Here is an 18,557-nt window from a genome sequence, read left to right as displayed (position 1 = left end):
GAGAACTCAACAACACTGCAGCATAAAGAAAATTAACCTTCTGACCAACAAGGGTGGAAAATATTTTAGTATACTTAAGTAATATTTTGGCTTTTTTTTTTTTTACTTGAGTAGCACTGAACTTGAAAACATTGTAAGGCAAGGCAAGTTTATTTGTATAGCACATTTCATACACAGAGGTCATTCAAAGTGCTTGACATAGAAATTAGACAACAGTTTATTGTACACAGATTGAATGATCTAAAACTAATCGTTTAACATTTTTAGATAAGTATTAAATGCTACGTTTCATCTGAAACCTTCATCAGTTAAAAACATTTATATACTTGTGAGGACATTTAAAAGTAACAAACATATAGTAATCAATCTTTGGCCTTGTACTTCCACTTTTAATGGAGGAAGATTTCAGAGAACTGAATGACTGGTACCATGCCAAACTGTGGTTTACTACTTAAAGAGGAAAAAAAGAGCCGTTGAAGGCTGTGATTCTGAATGTACGTATGATTCTGGCTGTGATCAAGAAACAAAAACGGGGACAAACTTACAATATTACAAACAACTCTAAACACTAATGAAGTATGGATTCTTAAGTATTGATATATGTGAAGTATAAAGTTTTGGGTATTAAGCTGGTTAAAAAATAAGTTTGTTCTATGTCACATAGTAAACTTTTTACCCCGATAGGATTTATAACACGTTTCATGCTCCATCTTGCTCCAGGTCGCATGGGGAACTGCAGGCGGGCGTTGCAAATGATCATGGAAGAGCTGGGAAATGTTGATAAGGCCATCGATTTTGCTAAAGAGCAGGATGATGCCGAACTGTGGGAGGATCTCATCTCTTACTCCATAGATAAACCACGTACGTCTGGTCTGCGCTTGCTGTCATGCTGTTTCATTTTAAAACCACAAATTTACCAGTGCTATTTGTCTGACAGCACCAGACATGTTTGAAATGTTCTGCAATGCTGATATTCGTGAAAGATTTGAAAGTACACCACAGTGTACTAAAGAACACACAATATTGCTAATCCCACCTCACACGCTCTCTCCAGCCTTTATCACAGGCCTCCTGAACAACATAGGAACCCACGTGGACCCCATTCTCCTAATCCATCGCATTAAAGAAGGCATGAAGATCCCAAATCTCAGAGATTCACTTGTCAAAATCCTGCATGATTACAATCTACAGGTAGAGTCAGCCATTACACTACTGAATTCTGTCTTTTAAAGCACCTTTGGTGCTCTACAGTATATGAACGTGATTTAGAGAGTCAAAAATGCAAATGTTTGTGCTTTAGGTTTATGGTTAGATTCCGTTAGGTGTGTTTTTTCATTAATATTAATCTCTAGGTAAAACACAAGTAAATATTCAAACTCCACATCGAATGCTGTTATAAGAACATAAACAATGGCAAGGTGGTGAGATGAAGCAAGGATACTGTTACTGTTACACTTCTGTCATGTTTCTCATCACATCACAGATGCAACAAATATATGAGCAAAATATTTTTTCCCCAGAATCATAAAGCTGCTATAATGAATATGGTACATGGCATGTTAATTGATAATATTCAGGTAATCAGCAAACTAAGCTTTATTCCTCTTATACTGCAGCAATATTTTTTTTAATTTTATTAACACAACTTATATAGGCACATCTGTGAAACAGGTGAGTTCCTGTCATCACTTATAAAAGATATACAAAAAGTCCTTCCCTCACCAGCCTCTTTTTCTCCTTTTTAAGAATTAAATTGGACAGAAAAAACACAGGGGGGCACGGTGGCTTAGTGGTTAGCACGTTCACCTCACACCTCCAGGGTCGGAGTTCGATTCCCGCCTCCACCTTGTGTGTGTGGAGTTTGCATGTTCTCCCCGTGCCTCAGGGGTTTCCTCCGGGTACTCCGGTTTCCTCCCCGGTCCAAAGACATGCATGGTAGGTTGATTGGCATCTCTGGAAAATTGTCCCTAGTGTGTGATTGCCTGAGTGAATGAGTGTGTGTGTGCCCTGCGATGGGTTGGCACTCCGTCCAGGGTGTATCCTGCCTTGATGCCCAATGACGCCTGAGATAGGCACAGGCTCCCCGTGACCCGAGGTAGTTCGGATAAGCGGTAGAAGATGAGAGAGAGTGAGAAAAAACACAGCTTGTCCTTTTACAGAGATTAAAAAGTAAAGGTTTTGCTGTGTCTGTAAGCTTAAAGCTTTCTAACCCGTTAAACATGGAACCCTGTGTAAGCGGTTACAGTACTTATACTAACTTATTCCAAAGAAAATAAATAAAAAATAATAAAATGTTTGGGCATCTCTGCATCTACATCTTAACTAAAATGTCAAATATGTAAAGACCTCAAGTTTCTCAGCATCTTCATGCATCTCCCTTTAGATTTTATTGCGAGAGGGCTGTAAGAAGATCCTGGTAGCAGATTCACTCTCACTGCTACAAAAGATGCACAGAACCCAGATGAGAGGCGTCCGAGTGGACGGTACAGCGGCAGTCACAGCATTTCACTCAGTTGTGAATTTGTGTATTCCAGAAAATCGTTTATTAATGTTGTGTTGATTTTGTTGTTTTGTAGAGGAGAACATCTGTGAAGCATGTCATGTCACAATTCTGCCAGCAGGTATGATTTGTAGCTGAAATTCTGTGCCATAAGCCTGACATTGTCATGTTATAAAGCCATCATAGCAGGTGCCATGCTGTCATGAACCGAACCATGCTCCCAGCTTATGATGGTTTCATGACTGGCCCTTCATGTGGACCAGTTAGTTGTCATCTGGTCTTATTTTACAGAAAATTAGGTTCATATCTTAGCACTTCTACAAAAAGCAGGTTATGCCCAAATTTCACTGCTATTGTAGATGTGTACCAGGGTATGTTACTGTCCTGATCATCATTCCTGAATGTTTTTCCCCCTCATTTTCTCCCCAATATTGAGAATCGTCTGAGAATCGCCACCCACCAGGCAGATCTCTCCTATCATACAGCAGCCACCAAACAAGTATAGTGAAATCTAACACATGCTTCCTACGAGACACACTGAAAGACATGCAAGAGCATCTTTCTTTCTTTTTTAACTTCTTTTCATGCTGCCTCACAATAAAGTGGAAAAGATTAAAGTGCTGTCCACCATCCTCCATGTACATGAGCGCTCAGCTTTCACTCATAAGGCAGTGTCCCAGGACTTCTATATCCAATATACTCATACTGAAAGTCCTCTGACTTTATAGTGTAGACCTTTAATAATAATCCCACACTCCAGTGTCACCCAGAAGATGGCTTTCCCTTTGAGTAAAATTTCTTCAGTGTTTTTTCCCCCTCTTTCTTCTGTCTCCCTAAGCTTGATTCCATATTCATATTCAGATTCATGGCATGATTTGGTTATATCTTTATAATGCAAAATTCATTATAGTATTAATTGCTGCTTTTACAACATAAAAATGGCCCATTGCTGTAATTTAAATAAATATTTTCAGCTGTCTATCTGTATTTTTTTTTTTTTTTTTTTTTTTACATGTTTCACAAAACAACCCTGTATATATCTTCTGTATGTTTTAGTAACAGTCATGCTGCAGTACGCAGAAGACAGGAACATGTCTAATTCCTTCAAAAATGATCTTGTGTGTGTTTTAGACACGGCTCAAGCCTTCAGTGTCGTGGTCTTCCACTGCAGGCACATGTTCCATAAAGAGTGTCTCCCTTCACCAGGAACAGTAAGCTTTTACTCCTAACATATGAGACTGTGAATATTCTGTCTCCTGACTCTGTCTCTGCACCTAGCTTCAAGATTTTCAATTCATTTTCAGTTTTGTAACTTTGCGTCGTTTTTAGGTTCTATCATTTCTGTCAGTTTTAGTATCTTTACTGAGATTCCTCTGACTTTAGAGAGTAATTATTAAATGTTCAGCCTCAGAGGTAATATTCCTAGTTTTGCTTTAAATGTATTTCTTTGCATTTTATAAATTTTTTTTGTATATATTGAATATCTAAAGAACCTGAAGAACTATGACTGCCATTGTCTTTTATCTGTGGCTTTTCTGTTCATAATGCAAAGCATCACCTTAAATAAAACAGTCAGCGGCACTGTAAACGCTGCCGAGTTTTAGGTTTAAATTAGTTGAGAATCATTAACAGTCTAGTAAATGAGGCGCGTAACCACAGACAAACCCATGTTGTCTTTCGTTTTCTAGATTCCAGGTGGACAGTACTGCAACATCTGCAGTGCCAAGCGAAGAGGTCCAGGCAGCGGCATTCTAGAGATGAAGAAATAGTCTCCTTACTTACTAAACATGAACTTTGTTATCGTGAACATTACACAAGTCTGAGGCTCTGCTATCAAATATTTAAGAATCTTTTTTACATGTTCATGCCTTTTTTCTTTTGCGCAATGCTTATAAATTGTTCTGACATGGATTACTTACATAAATTTGCCCTGTAAGTAATTTGCCTGTAATTTATGTGGATAAAGCAGAAGAACAGGAACAGCAGTAGGTGTTTGAGCATGTGTGTGGATAGAAGGACTGACAAATGTTGTTATAGTTTTACATTTATAGAGATAAAGGCAATCAGTATTGTACATTGTCTTTAATGTAAATTATACACACTAAATGTCTCAATAGCTTTTCGTGTCTGAACGTGTTTCTTTACGCTTCAGGTCTTTTATTAATTAGCTGCTTTTTCTGTCTGAGAAAAAGAAGCCTGGATTTTAATGCCCGTGTACCTGCACAAGACACACAGACTAGCTAAAAGGTTGGAAATGACAATCTTCATAAATGTGCACATTGTGGCCATGGGGTTAGAATGAGTGTGAACCTGAAGCTTCTGATCTGCTCTGGTTTGTGATCTTAATAACCAACCATAAGGATTAACCAGCTTTAGTTCCTGACAGCTTTTCTATACTAATTATAAAAACACTTGGACTATTCAACAGCTCCAAAACCGTAAAGATTCAGTAAAGACACTTCAGAGGGTTACACTTTAATTCTGGTTCACCAATCATGAAATCCCATTAAAAAGCATACTGAAAAGGGTAGAAAGAGAGGAAAAGGGGAAAACATTAAATGGAAACAGTTAATCAAAAGGGTGGGGTTTTTCTAGACATGATAAGTTTTGCACCAAATTCATATTTTTTTGCAATAAACAATCTGAGTGCTCAAGCAGAGTCCAGGAAAGAAAAATGATTTCAACTACAACTTAGCACTACAGTCCAGTACAAGGAAGCAGGGAGGTGGTTTTTATTCCTCAAAGTGGTACAACTGAGGCAAACATCAGTTTTCCTCATACTCAGCAACTGTCTCTCCAGAGGATGATAGACATTTCTCACACTCGTATATATTTATATATTTCAAATCACTCTATGCTTTTACTCTTTACAGTAAGGCCACTTTGAATAGAATCAATTCAAATATCACAAGCTTTAGAGCCCCAAAAGAAAGAACATGGGCGAGAGAAAAGAAACTTTCAAGTTTAGGATGAAGTGTTAAGTGCTCCTCTTCAGCTGGGATTGTGACCAGGCCCAAGGACTGGCTGTCACCAGGTTAAGCACAGATCTGTATCTGAGGTAGTCTTTACCCTCTCCTCTGGCCTGACCAGAACAATCCCGCTGTACTCACATCATGAACAGAAAACATCTTCACTGCAAGAGTTCTGTTGATTTAGCAAAGCAAAAAAAAAAAAAAAAAAGTGTGTGTGTGTAATTTCAACAGAAGTTCAATTGATCACATAAGAGTCCATCATCAGAGAGGGCTTTCTCAAGAGTTCAGCTGATGTCCCATTGCGCAGCTCTCCAACCATCCACTGCTCTGTATAAATCCACCATCACAGAAGTTTGCTTGTTTCCACTGTCTTAAGAATTTTAAAGTCACTCAGCTCCCTTTGCTGCAGCCTTTTGGATGTGTTCAATATGAGATAACCTTGGCCAGCCAAGTGTGAGTGAAATACTTGAGGGCACGGTCCTAATGTTTTTGTGGGGTGCAGGTGTGTGTGAGAGAATTAAGAGAGTAAAAGAGAGGAAATGTAGTATAGGTGTGTGTGTGTGTGTGTGTGTGTGGTGCATCTCCATCATGATCAGGACTGCATCAGCACAGAGGTGGGTCATCTCACCCTGTGGTTCGGACTGCACCGTTGGTGGTGGGCTGAGGGGTGAGGACAATGTTTATTTATCCTCTAGAACTGCAAACTGGTTGTCTAACTGTAAATGCTGTACGGCTCCTTGACCTTCGCCTTCTCTGGCACGACTCTTGTGTTTGACCACCTCAAATGTCTTCTCAATCTCTCGGTCCCTAATGGGAAAGAAAATAAAACTCAATTGTGCACGGTTTTAAAGCACCACCAGTTTGTTTGTTCCTGTTCACAAATGAGTGCACACATGATGTTTCTAGAGACTGTTGTATGTAAAAATCCCAGATCAGGAATTTCTGAAATGCTCACAGTCAGAGATCACACTTTTCTTAATTCTGATATTTGATATGAACATTACTTGAAGCATTCGACGTGTATGTGCATGATTGTGATATTTAAAGGGCTGGCCAATTAAATGACAGAATATTACAACTGTGTTTAGCTAAGTAGTCCCAGCAACTAAATGTGAGAACATCGTTCTCTAAAATGCCCCTAGTGGCCTGGAGTGCAGTATTTGGTTGCTGTAGTACTTCATGAATGTGTCACCGTTTCCTTCTAATTAGTTTCTATTCAGTTTCCAACATATTTAAACATACACATGTTAGTATTTGAGGATGTTGTATTTTCACTACCTGTCATATTTGGGTGAGTTTGTGCCCATGATAGCCTCAGATTCCTGTTTTGGCTGACAGAAGTGGAACCTGATGTGGTCTTTTGCTTCTTCTGTTTGTTTGTATTGTGCTACAATTGGCTGATTATTAAGAACTCCAGCACATTTATGCAGTTTCCTAAAGTAGAGTCATTGATTTATTTTTAAAAAAAAAAAAAAAAAGATTCTCCTACAGGACATGGTTCCCCAATCCAAAAACAAGCTGAAGGCTAAGCATTAACCAAAACAGGTAACTTGTTAGGACAGTCCAGATTAAAGATGATCATCATACTTGCGAGTCTCCACGTGTTTGGCAGTTGCAAGAAGTGAAGGGAACTGCGCGTCATTGTAGATCTCTGGAGGCCCCTGTGTTGGCACCTTTTTTGACGAACCTAACCGAGCCCCAGGGGGACGATACACACCAGCAGGCTTCGACTCAGGAATCTCTTTTTCCTCTGCAAAATGCAAACAGTTAAATTAACAACATTGCTGATTAACAGGTTTCAGAGTTTAGGTGTGTTTTAGGGAAATCACTGAATTTATTTTCTTATTTTTTTTCACTACAGTGTTCTGGAAAGATCTTTTGTTAAATACAATCAATAAAAGCCCTGGGACATTCTGGATACTGCAATTTAGCTGCAGTTCAATGAGTACAATTTGCACTTTTAATAACCTATGTCCATAAATATGAGCCAAAGGAAAAAGCTAATTTTGTCCAAATTCTTTACTGTTTAGAGACCATAATAACCAGACTATCATGAACTATGAACACGAGAGGAAGACTGTGAAAAAGGACCTTCTTTGTTTTTACTAGTTTAAAAACTTCCCATAGCCATGTAACGCTCCAGTTCTCAAAATCGCTGTTTAGATTATTTACAATACAAAATGGACAGGTCCTGCAAACTTGTCAAATACATGATATTGCCACTATATCCAGCTAGATTAGACATCCTTATTAAGATTAATTTAAGGTCTCATCTATTTCTAGTGTTTTAGTTTTTAATATACAATTTCAATAAATGTTTTAAGTGATGTAACTGCATTTCATTATATGTATATCCAAGTATATGTATGGATTCAGAGAGGAAATGGTGTTTCAATTGTGCCAGCTCTCTCCTACTTCCTGTGGCAAGTAGCCAGACAACTGCCAAACCTTTAAACCAAGTGTTTGTTTACTTACCCACAGGGGCAGCTGGTGGAGGAGGTCCAGATTTGTTCCAAGGCCCAGATACTTTATCTCCACTGACCATTATGTTCTCACCGTACTCATCCACCTCCTCCTTCTCATACTCTTCCTCCTCTTTTTCATCACTATGAGAAATATGGAAATTTACACCATTAATACCTAAAAATGCATGAAATGACGTCTACAACGCCATGCAAAGAATGATAACCATACTGTCAAATTAAAATGTATAGCAGCGTTAAGCACTAAAAGCATGCAGGATAATGGGTGGCTGCTAAATAAAATAAATAAACCATGGATGAGTCATCTTTCACATTGCCAGCAGAGTTTGGTCCTTACGTTATCTGCAGAGCCTGAAGCCTCAGGCCACTGTAGTCCACCTCCTTCTGCTCAAACTCTTTCCATTCCTCATCCTCCTGCAGACAGAAAAGCAAATGAATAAAACATCAGACCATCAACTTACTGTATCAGCACTAACCAACAATGAATTAAACCAAACACATCACACCAATTTACTCTATATATACTTATATGAAAATGAACAATCATCATTCAAGGACTTGACTCTGCTTACATGAATTAGCACGAATGAACTGCTATAGTGTTCAAATTAACAGCAGATTATTGATAACGCCGACACTAATAAGAGTAAATAGTAATTAATAGTAATTAATAGTGATTAAGTTACCACTAATGTTTACTATTAAGATCCTTTTATTAAGACATGTTTTCTTTAGCTGTAAAGATGCAGATTCAGCAGAGGAAAATTTAAATAATGCTGACTCAGTAAATTGGAAAAAGGCTGAGACTGACTGCTGAATATGAAGCTGGCCATCTCCTGGGTAATCCGTAGGACATTCAAATTTGTTCTAATTACCATAGGCTGTATAAAATAAAAAAAAACAATCTGCCATGTTCCATGAAGGAAACTGGCTTCAGTAAGTGAACATTTCCAATCATGTGAATTAAATACAGATTACATTAAATTTGTCCTAAGATGTAATCCAAATTTTCCATTACCCCATTACGATACAAAGCACAAAGTGAATATTAATCTTCTATGTAAATGAGTGTTACAGAGCTGTTTCCAATGTCCAGTCCCATGAGGCGCCCATTAACACTAGTAATGCAGTCTTTAATAATTAATACAGAAATAATACAGACTACAGCAACTGAAAATAATGGCGGTATTTTATGTAGGTGACTTTACATAGCTATACATGAATCAATTGGCATTTGGGGAGGATTTTTGTTTGAGTATTAAATCTTCAAACAATGGGCAACACATCTTTAAAATTTGCCTCAGAAAGACTGCACGCACAGACACACACAAAATGAAATTTCAAAACAGAGCTATGAAAATGACTAATATGAAGCAAAATGCATTTGTACAATGCTTCTGCCTTTTCGCACCAAATGTGATACACATGCATAGTTGCTCGATAAGTGGTGCTAAAACACTAAACACTGTAAATGTTCTTCTGTAAACACACATCTGTTCATGTTGATATTTTGTGTGTTACATGCTCTAACTGTAACTGGCTCAAGTTGACAGAAATCTGCCTACCATTTGCCAATCAGCCTTCAGCGTGGCTTATCACTGGGTCACCAAGCTCGAGCAGTACATTTATCTAGCTTTCCTTGGGTGTTCTTTGTAAGCTCAACAGCGTTGGCCAATACTTTAAAATCATACTGTGACCCCAAATATGCCAGAAATGGCTTTAAAAGACCCAGAACACTGTTAATCAAGCAGCTCACAGCACACTAACTGTTTCACGTTTTACACACAGACTAAAAAAAAACAAATAAGCTCCCTTTTCTGTTCCCTAAACTTTACAGGCCAGTGTCAGATCTTTATTGTGCTGTATGAGTGATACAGAGCTGGATATTTTCAGGAGACCTAGCAACCAGACTTCTGGAAATAACCTAGAGAGATTCTTCCAATCCGACAGATAACCATATGGCTGCATTACACCATCACAATACTATTGCCTTTAAGGTTCTATTTCAAGTGTTGACCCCTTTTTGTCCTGTATGTGTCAATACAGTACACGGGCAGATAGATTGACGTTAACTTTTTACACAAATAAAACAGTTCAACGGTCAGTGTAACTAGTTAGCTACCTAGCAATGCTAACTTACAGCACAACCTTGATAAGAGTTAAACTCGCCTGGAAATATTTAAATATTACACCTTAAAATACCAAGTACTTCTAAAATTGTATGTTTTTTTCATACTTTTGTGACGCTTTTTCTGTAAATTCGGTACAACAGCGTTAGTTCCGTTATATAAGAACTACGAATAAACTAGCACGCTAACTTGGCGAACAGATTTAACGTTAGCGCCCATAAATGAGGTAAAAATGTAGCACGTCAACGCAAAAACAGACATTTAACTCGTTTCAGTAAGTGGGGTTTGAAGCAGCTCGTTATTCCACACGTCTTCAGTAAATAACGATGCTAACTTAGCTACCGAAAGCTCTAGAAATGACACGATGACTCTGCAGCACCTGAAGACAGGAGCTAACGCGCAATTAATGTGCATAAATAACTAATAAATTACAACCCGGAGTTAATATGTTAACCCTAACTGTCTCGGACATGCCTGGAGCTTCAGTTAGCCGGCCGCCATGTGGATAGACTCAGTTCTTGAATTAGCTCATCATGTTAGCATGCTAGTCTGACTCTGGTAGCATTGCGTAGCTAAGCATAGCATCGAAGCTAACCATCAGTTCACTGGCTAAAGCTAGCATTAGCGTTACTTCAGCTCCACTCGCGAGTTTGGCCGCACAGATGATTTACCTTCTCAGTGGTCGGGTCTTGGTTGTCGTTTTTCATCGACTTCTCCTTTTCTTTCCTGGTCTTCTTCACCGCGGCCGCCGGCGCGCTCACCGGACCCGCGTCTTTCCCTTTACCCTTTTCTTTCTTCTTCTTTTTATCCCGCTTAGCAAAGAAGTCGTCGAGGCTCTTTTCCACGCCGGGTGTCGCAACCTCCGCCATTTTCTCTAAGAATTCTGAATCTTCAACCTAAATTCTCAAAGAGCAAGTCGAGCTGTCAGATAATGATTTATACATCGGGGAATACAATCTTTAAATAGCTTCCCACCGTGTACGTGTGTCAAAAGCTCAAACACGAAACACGCCCCGGCTTTCTGGTGCCGCTACACTAACCAGCTGTAAGTGTGACTTGTCGGTGCTGTTTGACACGCTACTCAAACCACGTTCCAAACCGCACACTACCCTACTATATAGTGTGCCAATTACAGCTCCAGTCCAACGCTGTGGTACACACTATTAAGCACGTTAGTATGCGGTTTTGGACGGAGCCATTCAACAAACGAACCAACCGGATGGAGTTTCATCCCAAACCTGATTACCCCGGATTTTAAAACTTGCCTGGCTTCCGACGATAAGAGTGTTGACAAGTACAAATAAATCAATTAAATAAATAAATACGCTAACTTTTAGGAAACAGACAGCTATAGGGTTATAGAATTCTTTCGAAACTTAAAATGACACAACAACAAGAAGTTTACATTTAAAATGATAGAGTTAAGGACTGAATCAGAATTAGAATTAGAATCAGGTTTATTGGCCGAGTGTGTTGATGTTGACGCACACAAGGAATTTGGTTCCAGCTGTTTGTGACTCTCAAAAGTACAGACATAAATAAAACTATACTATACAAGACAAGACAAAACAGACTACAGGACTCTCAGGTTTTGAAGACAGGCAAGAGTGACATTTTAAATATGTCTCCTTTACCCCCACCCCCAAAAAAAGAAAATGTATGACATAAAACATTCCAATATTTGAATTAAACAAAACATATTAAATTATACAGTGTAGTGCTGGTGGTTAGCAGCCTTATTTTTCTGAGATTTAATTTATGATAAATTCATTATTTTATAAAATGTCATAAAGCCGGGGCCCCCTGGCACCATCTCAGGGCCCCCAGTTTGAGAACCACTGGCCTAGACTACATGTTCTGAGTAGGTGTTGTCAGTGAACAGGCTATAAATCTGTTGGTTAAGTTACAGACACTCATGAAAAACTGATGCTGATTATCTGGGAAACTTTCTCTAACAGCAGTCAAAATGTCATTGTTTGTGTCAAACAAGTTGTGAGTTTGTTGTAAGATTAAAACAGGAGATCATGACTTACTCTGTGCTCAAAGTGATGCTCGCAGCTCCAGTGGTTTTCTCTGTGGGTGACGAGGATGATGCTGAACAATTAAAGGATATGCTTTTTTTTCATTGGTTGTTGCGTTAAATCTTACCCAGATACAATAGTGCTATTTTCTGATTGCCTATTGCGTAGCCTTCTTTTTTGATTGGCTGATAAGTGTCAGGCTCGACTAAGAACTCCAGGGGAGACGCGCTTGATTCCTGCCCAGTTCCATAGAGACAGCGGTGCGGACAGATACATTTTGGGCGCTGCGGCATATTATATGATAAATAGTAAGTTTTTCTGCGTGACAAATACAATGTGTGGCGGGAGAGCGTGAAAAAACACCGACATGAGTGACTGTCACACGCTTGAGAGCGCTGAGACTATACGAGACAATATAGACATAAATAACACTATAATATACAAGACAAGACAATACAGACATAAATAACACTATACTATACAAGACAAGACAAAACAGATAGAAATAACACTATAATATACAAGACAAAACAGACTATACGAGACAATACATGAGATGAGATACAACACAGACAGTACGAGTATTAAATATAAATAGAGAATATATGACTGATCAGTTATGTACATAAAGTGAGAGAGTGCATGGTAGTGTAAATAACAGTATTGTGCAATATGATGCGTTTGTACAATATACAGCAGCAGTAGTGTGTGTAACATATACGGATGATGTGATGACTGGAAGTTCTGATAAAGCAGTACTTATAGATATGAAGCAGGGAATATAATTATGGTGAGTTGTTAATCAGGGTGATTGTCTGGGGAAAGAAGCTGTTCCTGTGTCTGGCAGTTTTGGTAAACAAAGCTCTGTTGCACATTTCAGCAATCAACTGAAATGTGAAAGACATCATGAGCAAAGAGCAAACACAGTGTGCAAAACATAAGTCCATACAGTTTATTGTGCATGTGTGTGTATTGTGCTTGGTACAGAACAGTTCAGCTATTGAGGAGTCTGATGGCTTGTGGAAAGAAACTGCTACACAGTCTTGTCATGAGGCCCGAATGCTTCGTTACCTTTTTCCAGACGGCAGGAGGGTGAAGAGTGTGTGTGAGGGATGTGTGGGGTCATACACAATGCTGTTGGCTTTGCGGCTGCAGCGTGTGGTGTAAATGTCCATGATGGAGGGAAGAGAGACTTCGATTTATTATTATTATTATTATTATTATTATTATTATTATTATTATTATTACAACATTTTTATCCTGTTCATGTTTTTTTAAAAGTGGGAGGAACCTAGAGAACACAAAGATAGCACACTTAGACATGGGGAGAACATGCAGAGAAACTTTAGATCAGGTTCACATTAGACTTCACTGTTTGTACTTAAAAGGGAACTTAGGAAGTATTAAATTCTGTAGTTCAGTTTAAATTTAATTGAAATAGAGAACACAGTACCATTATTGTAAATGCAGTGGTATAGTTTGATAGAAATGCAAAGCAGATCACCTTAGCAGAAGGCAGGGATAACTGAATGCCTTAGCAATAAGCTTGCTCTGCATGCACTGATGACTGGAGGGTTTTGGAGTGACCATATGCCAGAATCTTTACTAAGATTAGGCATCAGGCCTAAGAACCTGGTGCTACACAGGCTACACAGTGTGCTGGAGTAGTGAGCACTTCCCTTCCATATGCAGAATACACTATATTGCAACTGTATTTTGTTAATGCTCATTAATGCTTGAGAAACATTCCATTATAGATTTAGTCCACATTTGTTATATAATATGCTCCACTCTTTATGGGAGTCTTTCCACTAGATTTTGGAGCAAGATTGTGTGGATTTGTGCTCATTCATCCACAAGAGCATTAGTGAGGTCAGTCACTGATGTTGGATAAGAAGGCCATTCACAGATTCAGCACTCTATTGCATCCCAAAGGTGGTCATTGGGTTTGAGGACAGGGCTCTGTGCAAGACACTCAAGTTCTTGAACACCAATTTTGGAAAACCATGTCTCCATACACCTTGTTTTGTACACAGGGGCATTGTTATGCTGGAATGAGTTAGTTACAGATGTTGGCTAGAGAAAGTACACAAGAAAAAAACACAACCAATTTTAATATGCAGTCAATTTTATTTACCGAAATATAAACCAACATTCAGAAAGTACGGTGGGAAAAAATAAGGAACACGTACCTTTATCAGCAGTAACATTAAATGTTTTCTGACAATTTTGGCCTATTCTTCTTACAACATACCTTGACTTCATTGATGTTTGAGAACTTTCATTTATGTGGAGCTCTCTTAAGATCCTGCCACAGCATCTCAATGTGGGGTTGAGGTGTGGACATTGACATGGTCATTCCAACACCTGTCCTTGCACTGGTCATTTCATCTCAGCTGTTGCTAATTATCATATCAGTGAAGTTTACTTGTTGAATTTGTCCAAAACAACAAAGCTGTATTTAAGGACAACTTCAATTTATCTCTAGAATAAAGATCTTCTTACACAATTTGAGAGTGTTAGTATAGCCAGATAAACTAAATAGTAAACCTTAAGTTGTAATCTATAGTAATATTTGTATAACAATTTTCAATATACCAATTCCTAAATAAAATTGTTGATAAATTTTTCAAATTTGAAATTTTTCAAATTTACATCAATTTGAACTTTTTGTCATGTCACAAAGTGCTATATTTGGTAGAACTCACCATACCTCTATTAAAGCATGGTGATGGTAGCATTACATTGTTGTTGTCCTTTTTATCACCATGGACTAGGAAATTTTTGGTCCATCCCACTCGGGAAGGTGCTGCTCTTATTTCTTGCAGCGTAGCACATAGTTTAAGCCTAGTTAAGCCTAGTTAATCAGTTACAATCCAGAGCCAGTGCCAGAGAGCAGACAAGCAGGCTAATCCAACCGTCTGCTAGCGGCATTTTGTTTAGTTTCCCGAACTAAACAAACAACTATAAACACTCTTTGTTTTAAATCACAGTGAATGCACAGCCAGCACCTTTGATCTGAAGCTAGGACTGTTAAATATAAGATCTCTTGCATCTAAAGCTCTTATGGCTAATGAAATATTTACTGATCAGACGTTTAGTGTTCTGTGTTTAACAGAAACATGGGTCAAACCAAACAGGTTTGTCGCATTAAACGAAGCTTGTCCACCAAGATATAGTTCTATATATCAGCCATGCCTAACAGGCAGGGAAGGAGGTGTCGCAGTTATTCATGATGATCAGCTTGATGTCAAGCAAGACACATGTTTAACTCATTCGAAGTACTTCATACTAACATATATGTAGCCTCAAATAAATAAGTCTTCTGAGTCAGTTCCTCTTATTGTTATTTACAGTCCTCCTGGACCATATTATGATATTCTCTGTGAATTTGCAGATTTAATTTCAAACCTAGTTGTTTGTTTAGACAAAGCAGTAATTGTTGGAGACAATTTAATACTCATTTTGATAAGTTAGAAGATCCTCTGAGAACAGCAGTTGTTTCCATCTTAGATTCAGTAGGGGAGAATCAGAATATAATAGGACCCACTCATAATGGAGATCATACTCTTGATCTCGTTCTAACCCTCAGATTAAATATAGAAAAAATAGTCACAGTGTCTCAATCAGAATCTGTCTCTAACCGCTATCTCATTTCATTTAAATTGCGCTTCGGACACGATATTTGCAATTTGCCACGGCATTGTGTTAAACGTACATTTACATCCACCACAGATTTACCAACAGTATCCCAGAATTATCATCCATGATTGGATTGCCATCTGACCCCACAGAACTTGATCAGGTGACTGACTATTTAGAGTCAGTGTTTCACTACACCCTAGATATTGTAGCTCCATTTAAAATAAAAGTAATTAGAGAGAAAAAACTTGCACCCTGGTACAATGACAACACATGAACTTTAAAGCAATCAGTTAGGAAATTAGAACGTAAATGGCGTCAAACTAAATTATGAGTATTTCAATTAGCATCGAAGGAAAACCTTCATAGCTACAAAAAAATCTCTTAGTGCTGCTAGATCGGTGTATTTCTCCAGACTTATTGAAGATAACAAAAATAACCCTAAATTTTTATTTAATACTGTAGAAAATTAACTAGGAATAAAAACGCTGTCAAAAAGCGCACACCATCTATTTGTAGCAGTAATGACTTCATGAATTATTTCAAAGGAAAAATTTATAACATCAGGCATAAAATTCAGACCATTAATTTAATAACAAAAAATTGATAGATAATGTCGTAGATAATATTTCTGTTTTTGATCAGTTTTTAGCCCATTTTAACCCCCTTCCTGAAACTGATTTATTCTAAATATAATAAATTCTTCTATAAATATTTTAATCTAGCAGTTATCAAACCTTTGATTAAAAAATCTGACCTCGACCCAAGCCAGCTGTCCAACTATAGGCCAATATCAAACTTCCCCTTTATATTCAAGATCCTATAAATGTTTGTAGCTCAGCAGTTATGCTCATACCTACATAGGAATAATATTCATGAAATGCATAGGATGTGTAAGATTTAGGCCTTATCATAGCACAGAGACAGCATCATAGCACAGAGACAGCGCTGGTTAAAGTTGGAAATGACCTGTTACTGGTCTCTGATCAGGGTTGTGTCTCTTTGCTAGTATTACTTGATCTTAGTGCAGCTTTTGATGCCATTGGCTATGCTATTCTACTTGATAGGCTAGAACATGTTGATGGTGTTAAAGGGACAATTTGGTGTTCTGCAATTTTCTGTTTTAGGCCCATTGCTTTTATTCCTATATATGCTACCCCTTGCTGCAATTATTCGTAAACATGGTATTGGCTTCCACTGTTATGCTGATGGCACACAGCTATGTTTCAGGTGAGAAAGACATTAGACAGTGGATGCTTACTAACTTCCTCCTGCTTAACTTTGACAAGAGAGAAGTGCATTTACTAGGTCCACAGGCAGCCAGAAGTAAGTTTCTGATTACAGAGTTACTCTTTATGGTCCTTCAATTACATCATGTGCAGCAATAAAAGACCTTTGGTGTGATTATTGATCCGGTGTCTCATTTGAAGCTCACAAGGGTAGCCTTCTTTTTTGCTGTCATAGCTAGTTTTGCTGGGGTCCCTGTTTGCACTTTGCATGTAATTTATATTGTCCATTACCTGATTACAATCATACCTAACAATTTTTCCCTCTCTCTGTTGAGCTATATATGCCACTCCCGAGCTCCCGGTGTTCCGAGTTCCTAGCCTGATCGTCTCTTCTTACGGAGCTATTTCATTAATTCTGACGCTCTACCCCCTGGTTGGAGTCTCGTCGCCCGGTGGTCACCCTGCCAGGGATTGATCTGCATGGTCAGCCAGTGTCTCATGGGATTGTTGTGTATGGAGCTGCCCGGAGACTGTCATTCCGTCTTTGAACCAATGTTGTGTCAGTCAGCTGTATGGTCTGGTCTTCAGCAATCAGGACTGCATTGAACTGAGAGTTTACGATGACCCATTAGTTCCTCAAGAGCTCTCAGTTGCACTATTATAAACTGCTGTAGAAAGGACATTGTTTACATTTACATTATTTACTGTAGAGTGTCACCCAAATGAGGATGGGTTCCATTCTGTGCCTGGTTCCTCTCAAGGTTTCTTCCTCTTATCATCTCAGGGAGTTTTACCTTGCCGCCGTTGCCTCCGGCTTGCTTTAGATATAGTATTTTAAATTTTAAGTTCATATTTTTCAAATTAATTTGAAACTTTAATTGTATATATTCATTTATTTATTTTCATCCTTATTTTTACTTCTTATTATATATTTCTTTCTCTTTTTTTGCTGTCTTCTGTTTCAGTACTTCTGTAAAGCTGCTTTGAGACAGTGGGAATTGTTAAAAGCTCTATACAAATAAATTGAATTGAATTTAACTGAAAATACTTGGTAATTTTTTTATTCAGGAAAATGTTCCAATATTATATATCTGTGAGCAGCAAAAGTATGTAAAACTTTAAGATTAGTATTTAATTTCAAGGTAAAATTAGAGTCCATCTGACCTTATTTTATTTAAAGAACAAGGCAAAATGGCAAAAACAAGGGATATTTCTGAGGGCTTAGGAAAATGAGGCAGATTCCGTACAAATGGAGGAAATATAAGACCATTGGTAACCTCCACAGACGTGCTCAACCAGATAATTCCAAAAGCAAGACATGTAATACTTTGTTGGGTCAGAAAGGAACCCAGGGTAACTTATAAGCAACTCAAGGCCTCTTTGGCTTATGTTAATGTTCATGAGTTTGCCATCATGTGAACACTGAACAACCTTGTTGTGCAAGGCAGAGTTACAAAGAAAAAGCCACTACTCTCCGAAAAGAACATTGCTGCCCATTAAGTTTGCTAAGGATCATGTGGACAAGCTAGAGGACCATTGGAAAAGAAAATCTGTGGAGACCAAAATAGAACTTTGTTTAAA

At 38.2% G+C, this 18,557-nt stretch overlaps 2 protein-coding genes across 2 annotated transcripts in view; one reads left to right on the top strand and one right to left on the bottom strand.

Moving 5' to 3' along the window:
• Positions 1-4,619, top strand: part of vps41 (VPS41 subunit of HOPS complex) — a 39,602-nt gene extending 34,983 nt beyond the window's left edge. The window contains exons 24-29 of the mRNA XM_060861124.1: positions 721-861; positions 1,055-1,191; positions 2,384-2,483; positions 2,577-2,621; positions 3,632-3,711; positions 4,189-4,619. Of these exons, the coding sequence (XP_060717107.1) occupies positions 721-861; positions 1,055-1,191; positions 2,384-2,483; positions 2,577-2,621; positions 3,632-3,711; positions 4,189-4,269 (584 nt within the window). The 3' untranslated portion in view covers positions 4,270-4,619. The remainder of the gene's footprint in view (positions 1-720; positions 862-1,054; positions 1,192-2,383; positions 2,484-2,576; positions 2,622-3,631; positions 3,712-4,188) is intronic.
• A 340-nt stretch (positions 4,620-4,959) lies between these two features.
• On the bottom strand, positions 4,960-11,289 carry cdv3 (carnitine deficiency-associated gene expressed in ventricle 3). The gene is made up of 5 exons (XM_060861126.1): positions 10,756-11,289; positions 8,293-8,369; positions 7,948-8,078; positions 7,060-7,222; positions 4,960-6,279 (listed from the first exon to the last, which is right to left on the bottom strand). The coding sequence occupies exons 1-5, from the start codon at positions 10,951-10,953 to the stop codon at positions 6,153-6,155; spliced, it is 696 nt and encodes a 231-aa protein (XP_060717109.1). The 5' UTR covers positions 10,954-11,289; the 3' UTR covers positions 4,960-6,152.
• Between the last annotated feature and the right edge of the window lie 7,268 nt (positions 11,290-18,557).

This window comes from Tachysurus vachellii, chromosome 25 (assembly GCF_030014155.1).
Source record: "Tachysurus vachellii isolate PV-2020 chromosome 25, HZAU_Pvac_v1, whole genome shotgun sequence".
NCBI classification, from domain to species: domain Eukaryota; kingdom Metazoa; phylum Chordata; class Actinopteri; order Siluriformes; family Bagridae; genus Tachysurus; species Tachysurus vachellii.
Note: the sequence above shows the minus strand (reverse complement) of the source record. Positions and strands in the feature narration are given on the sequence as shown.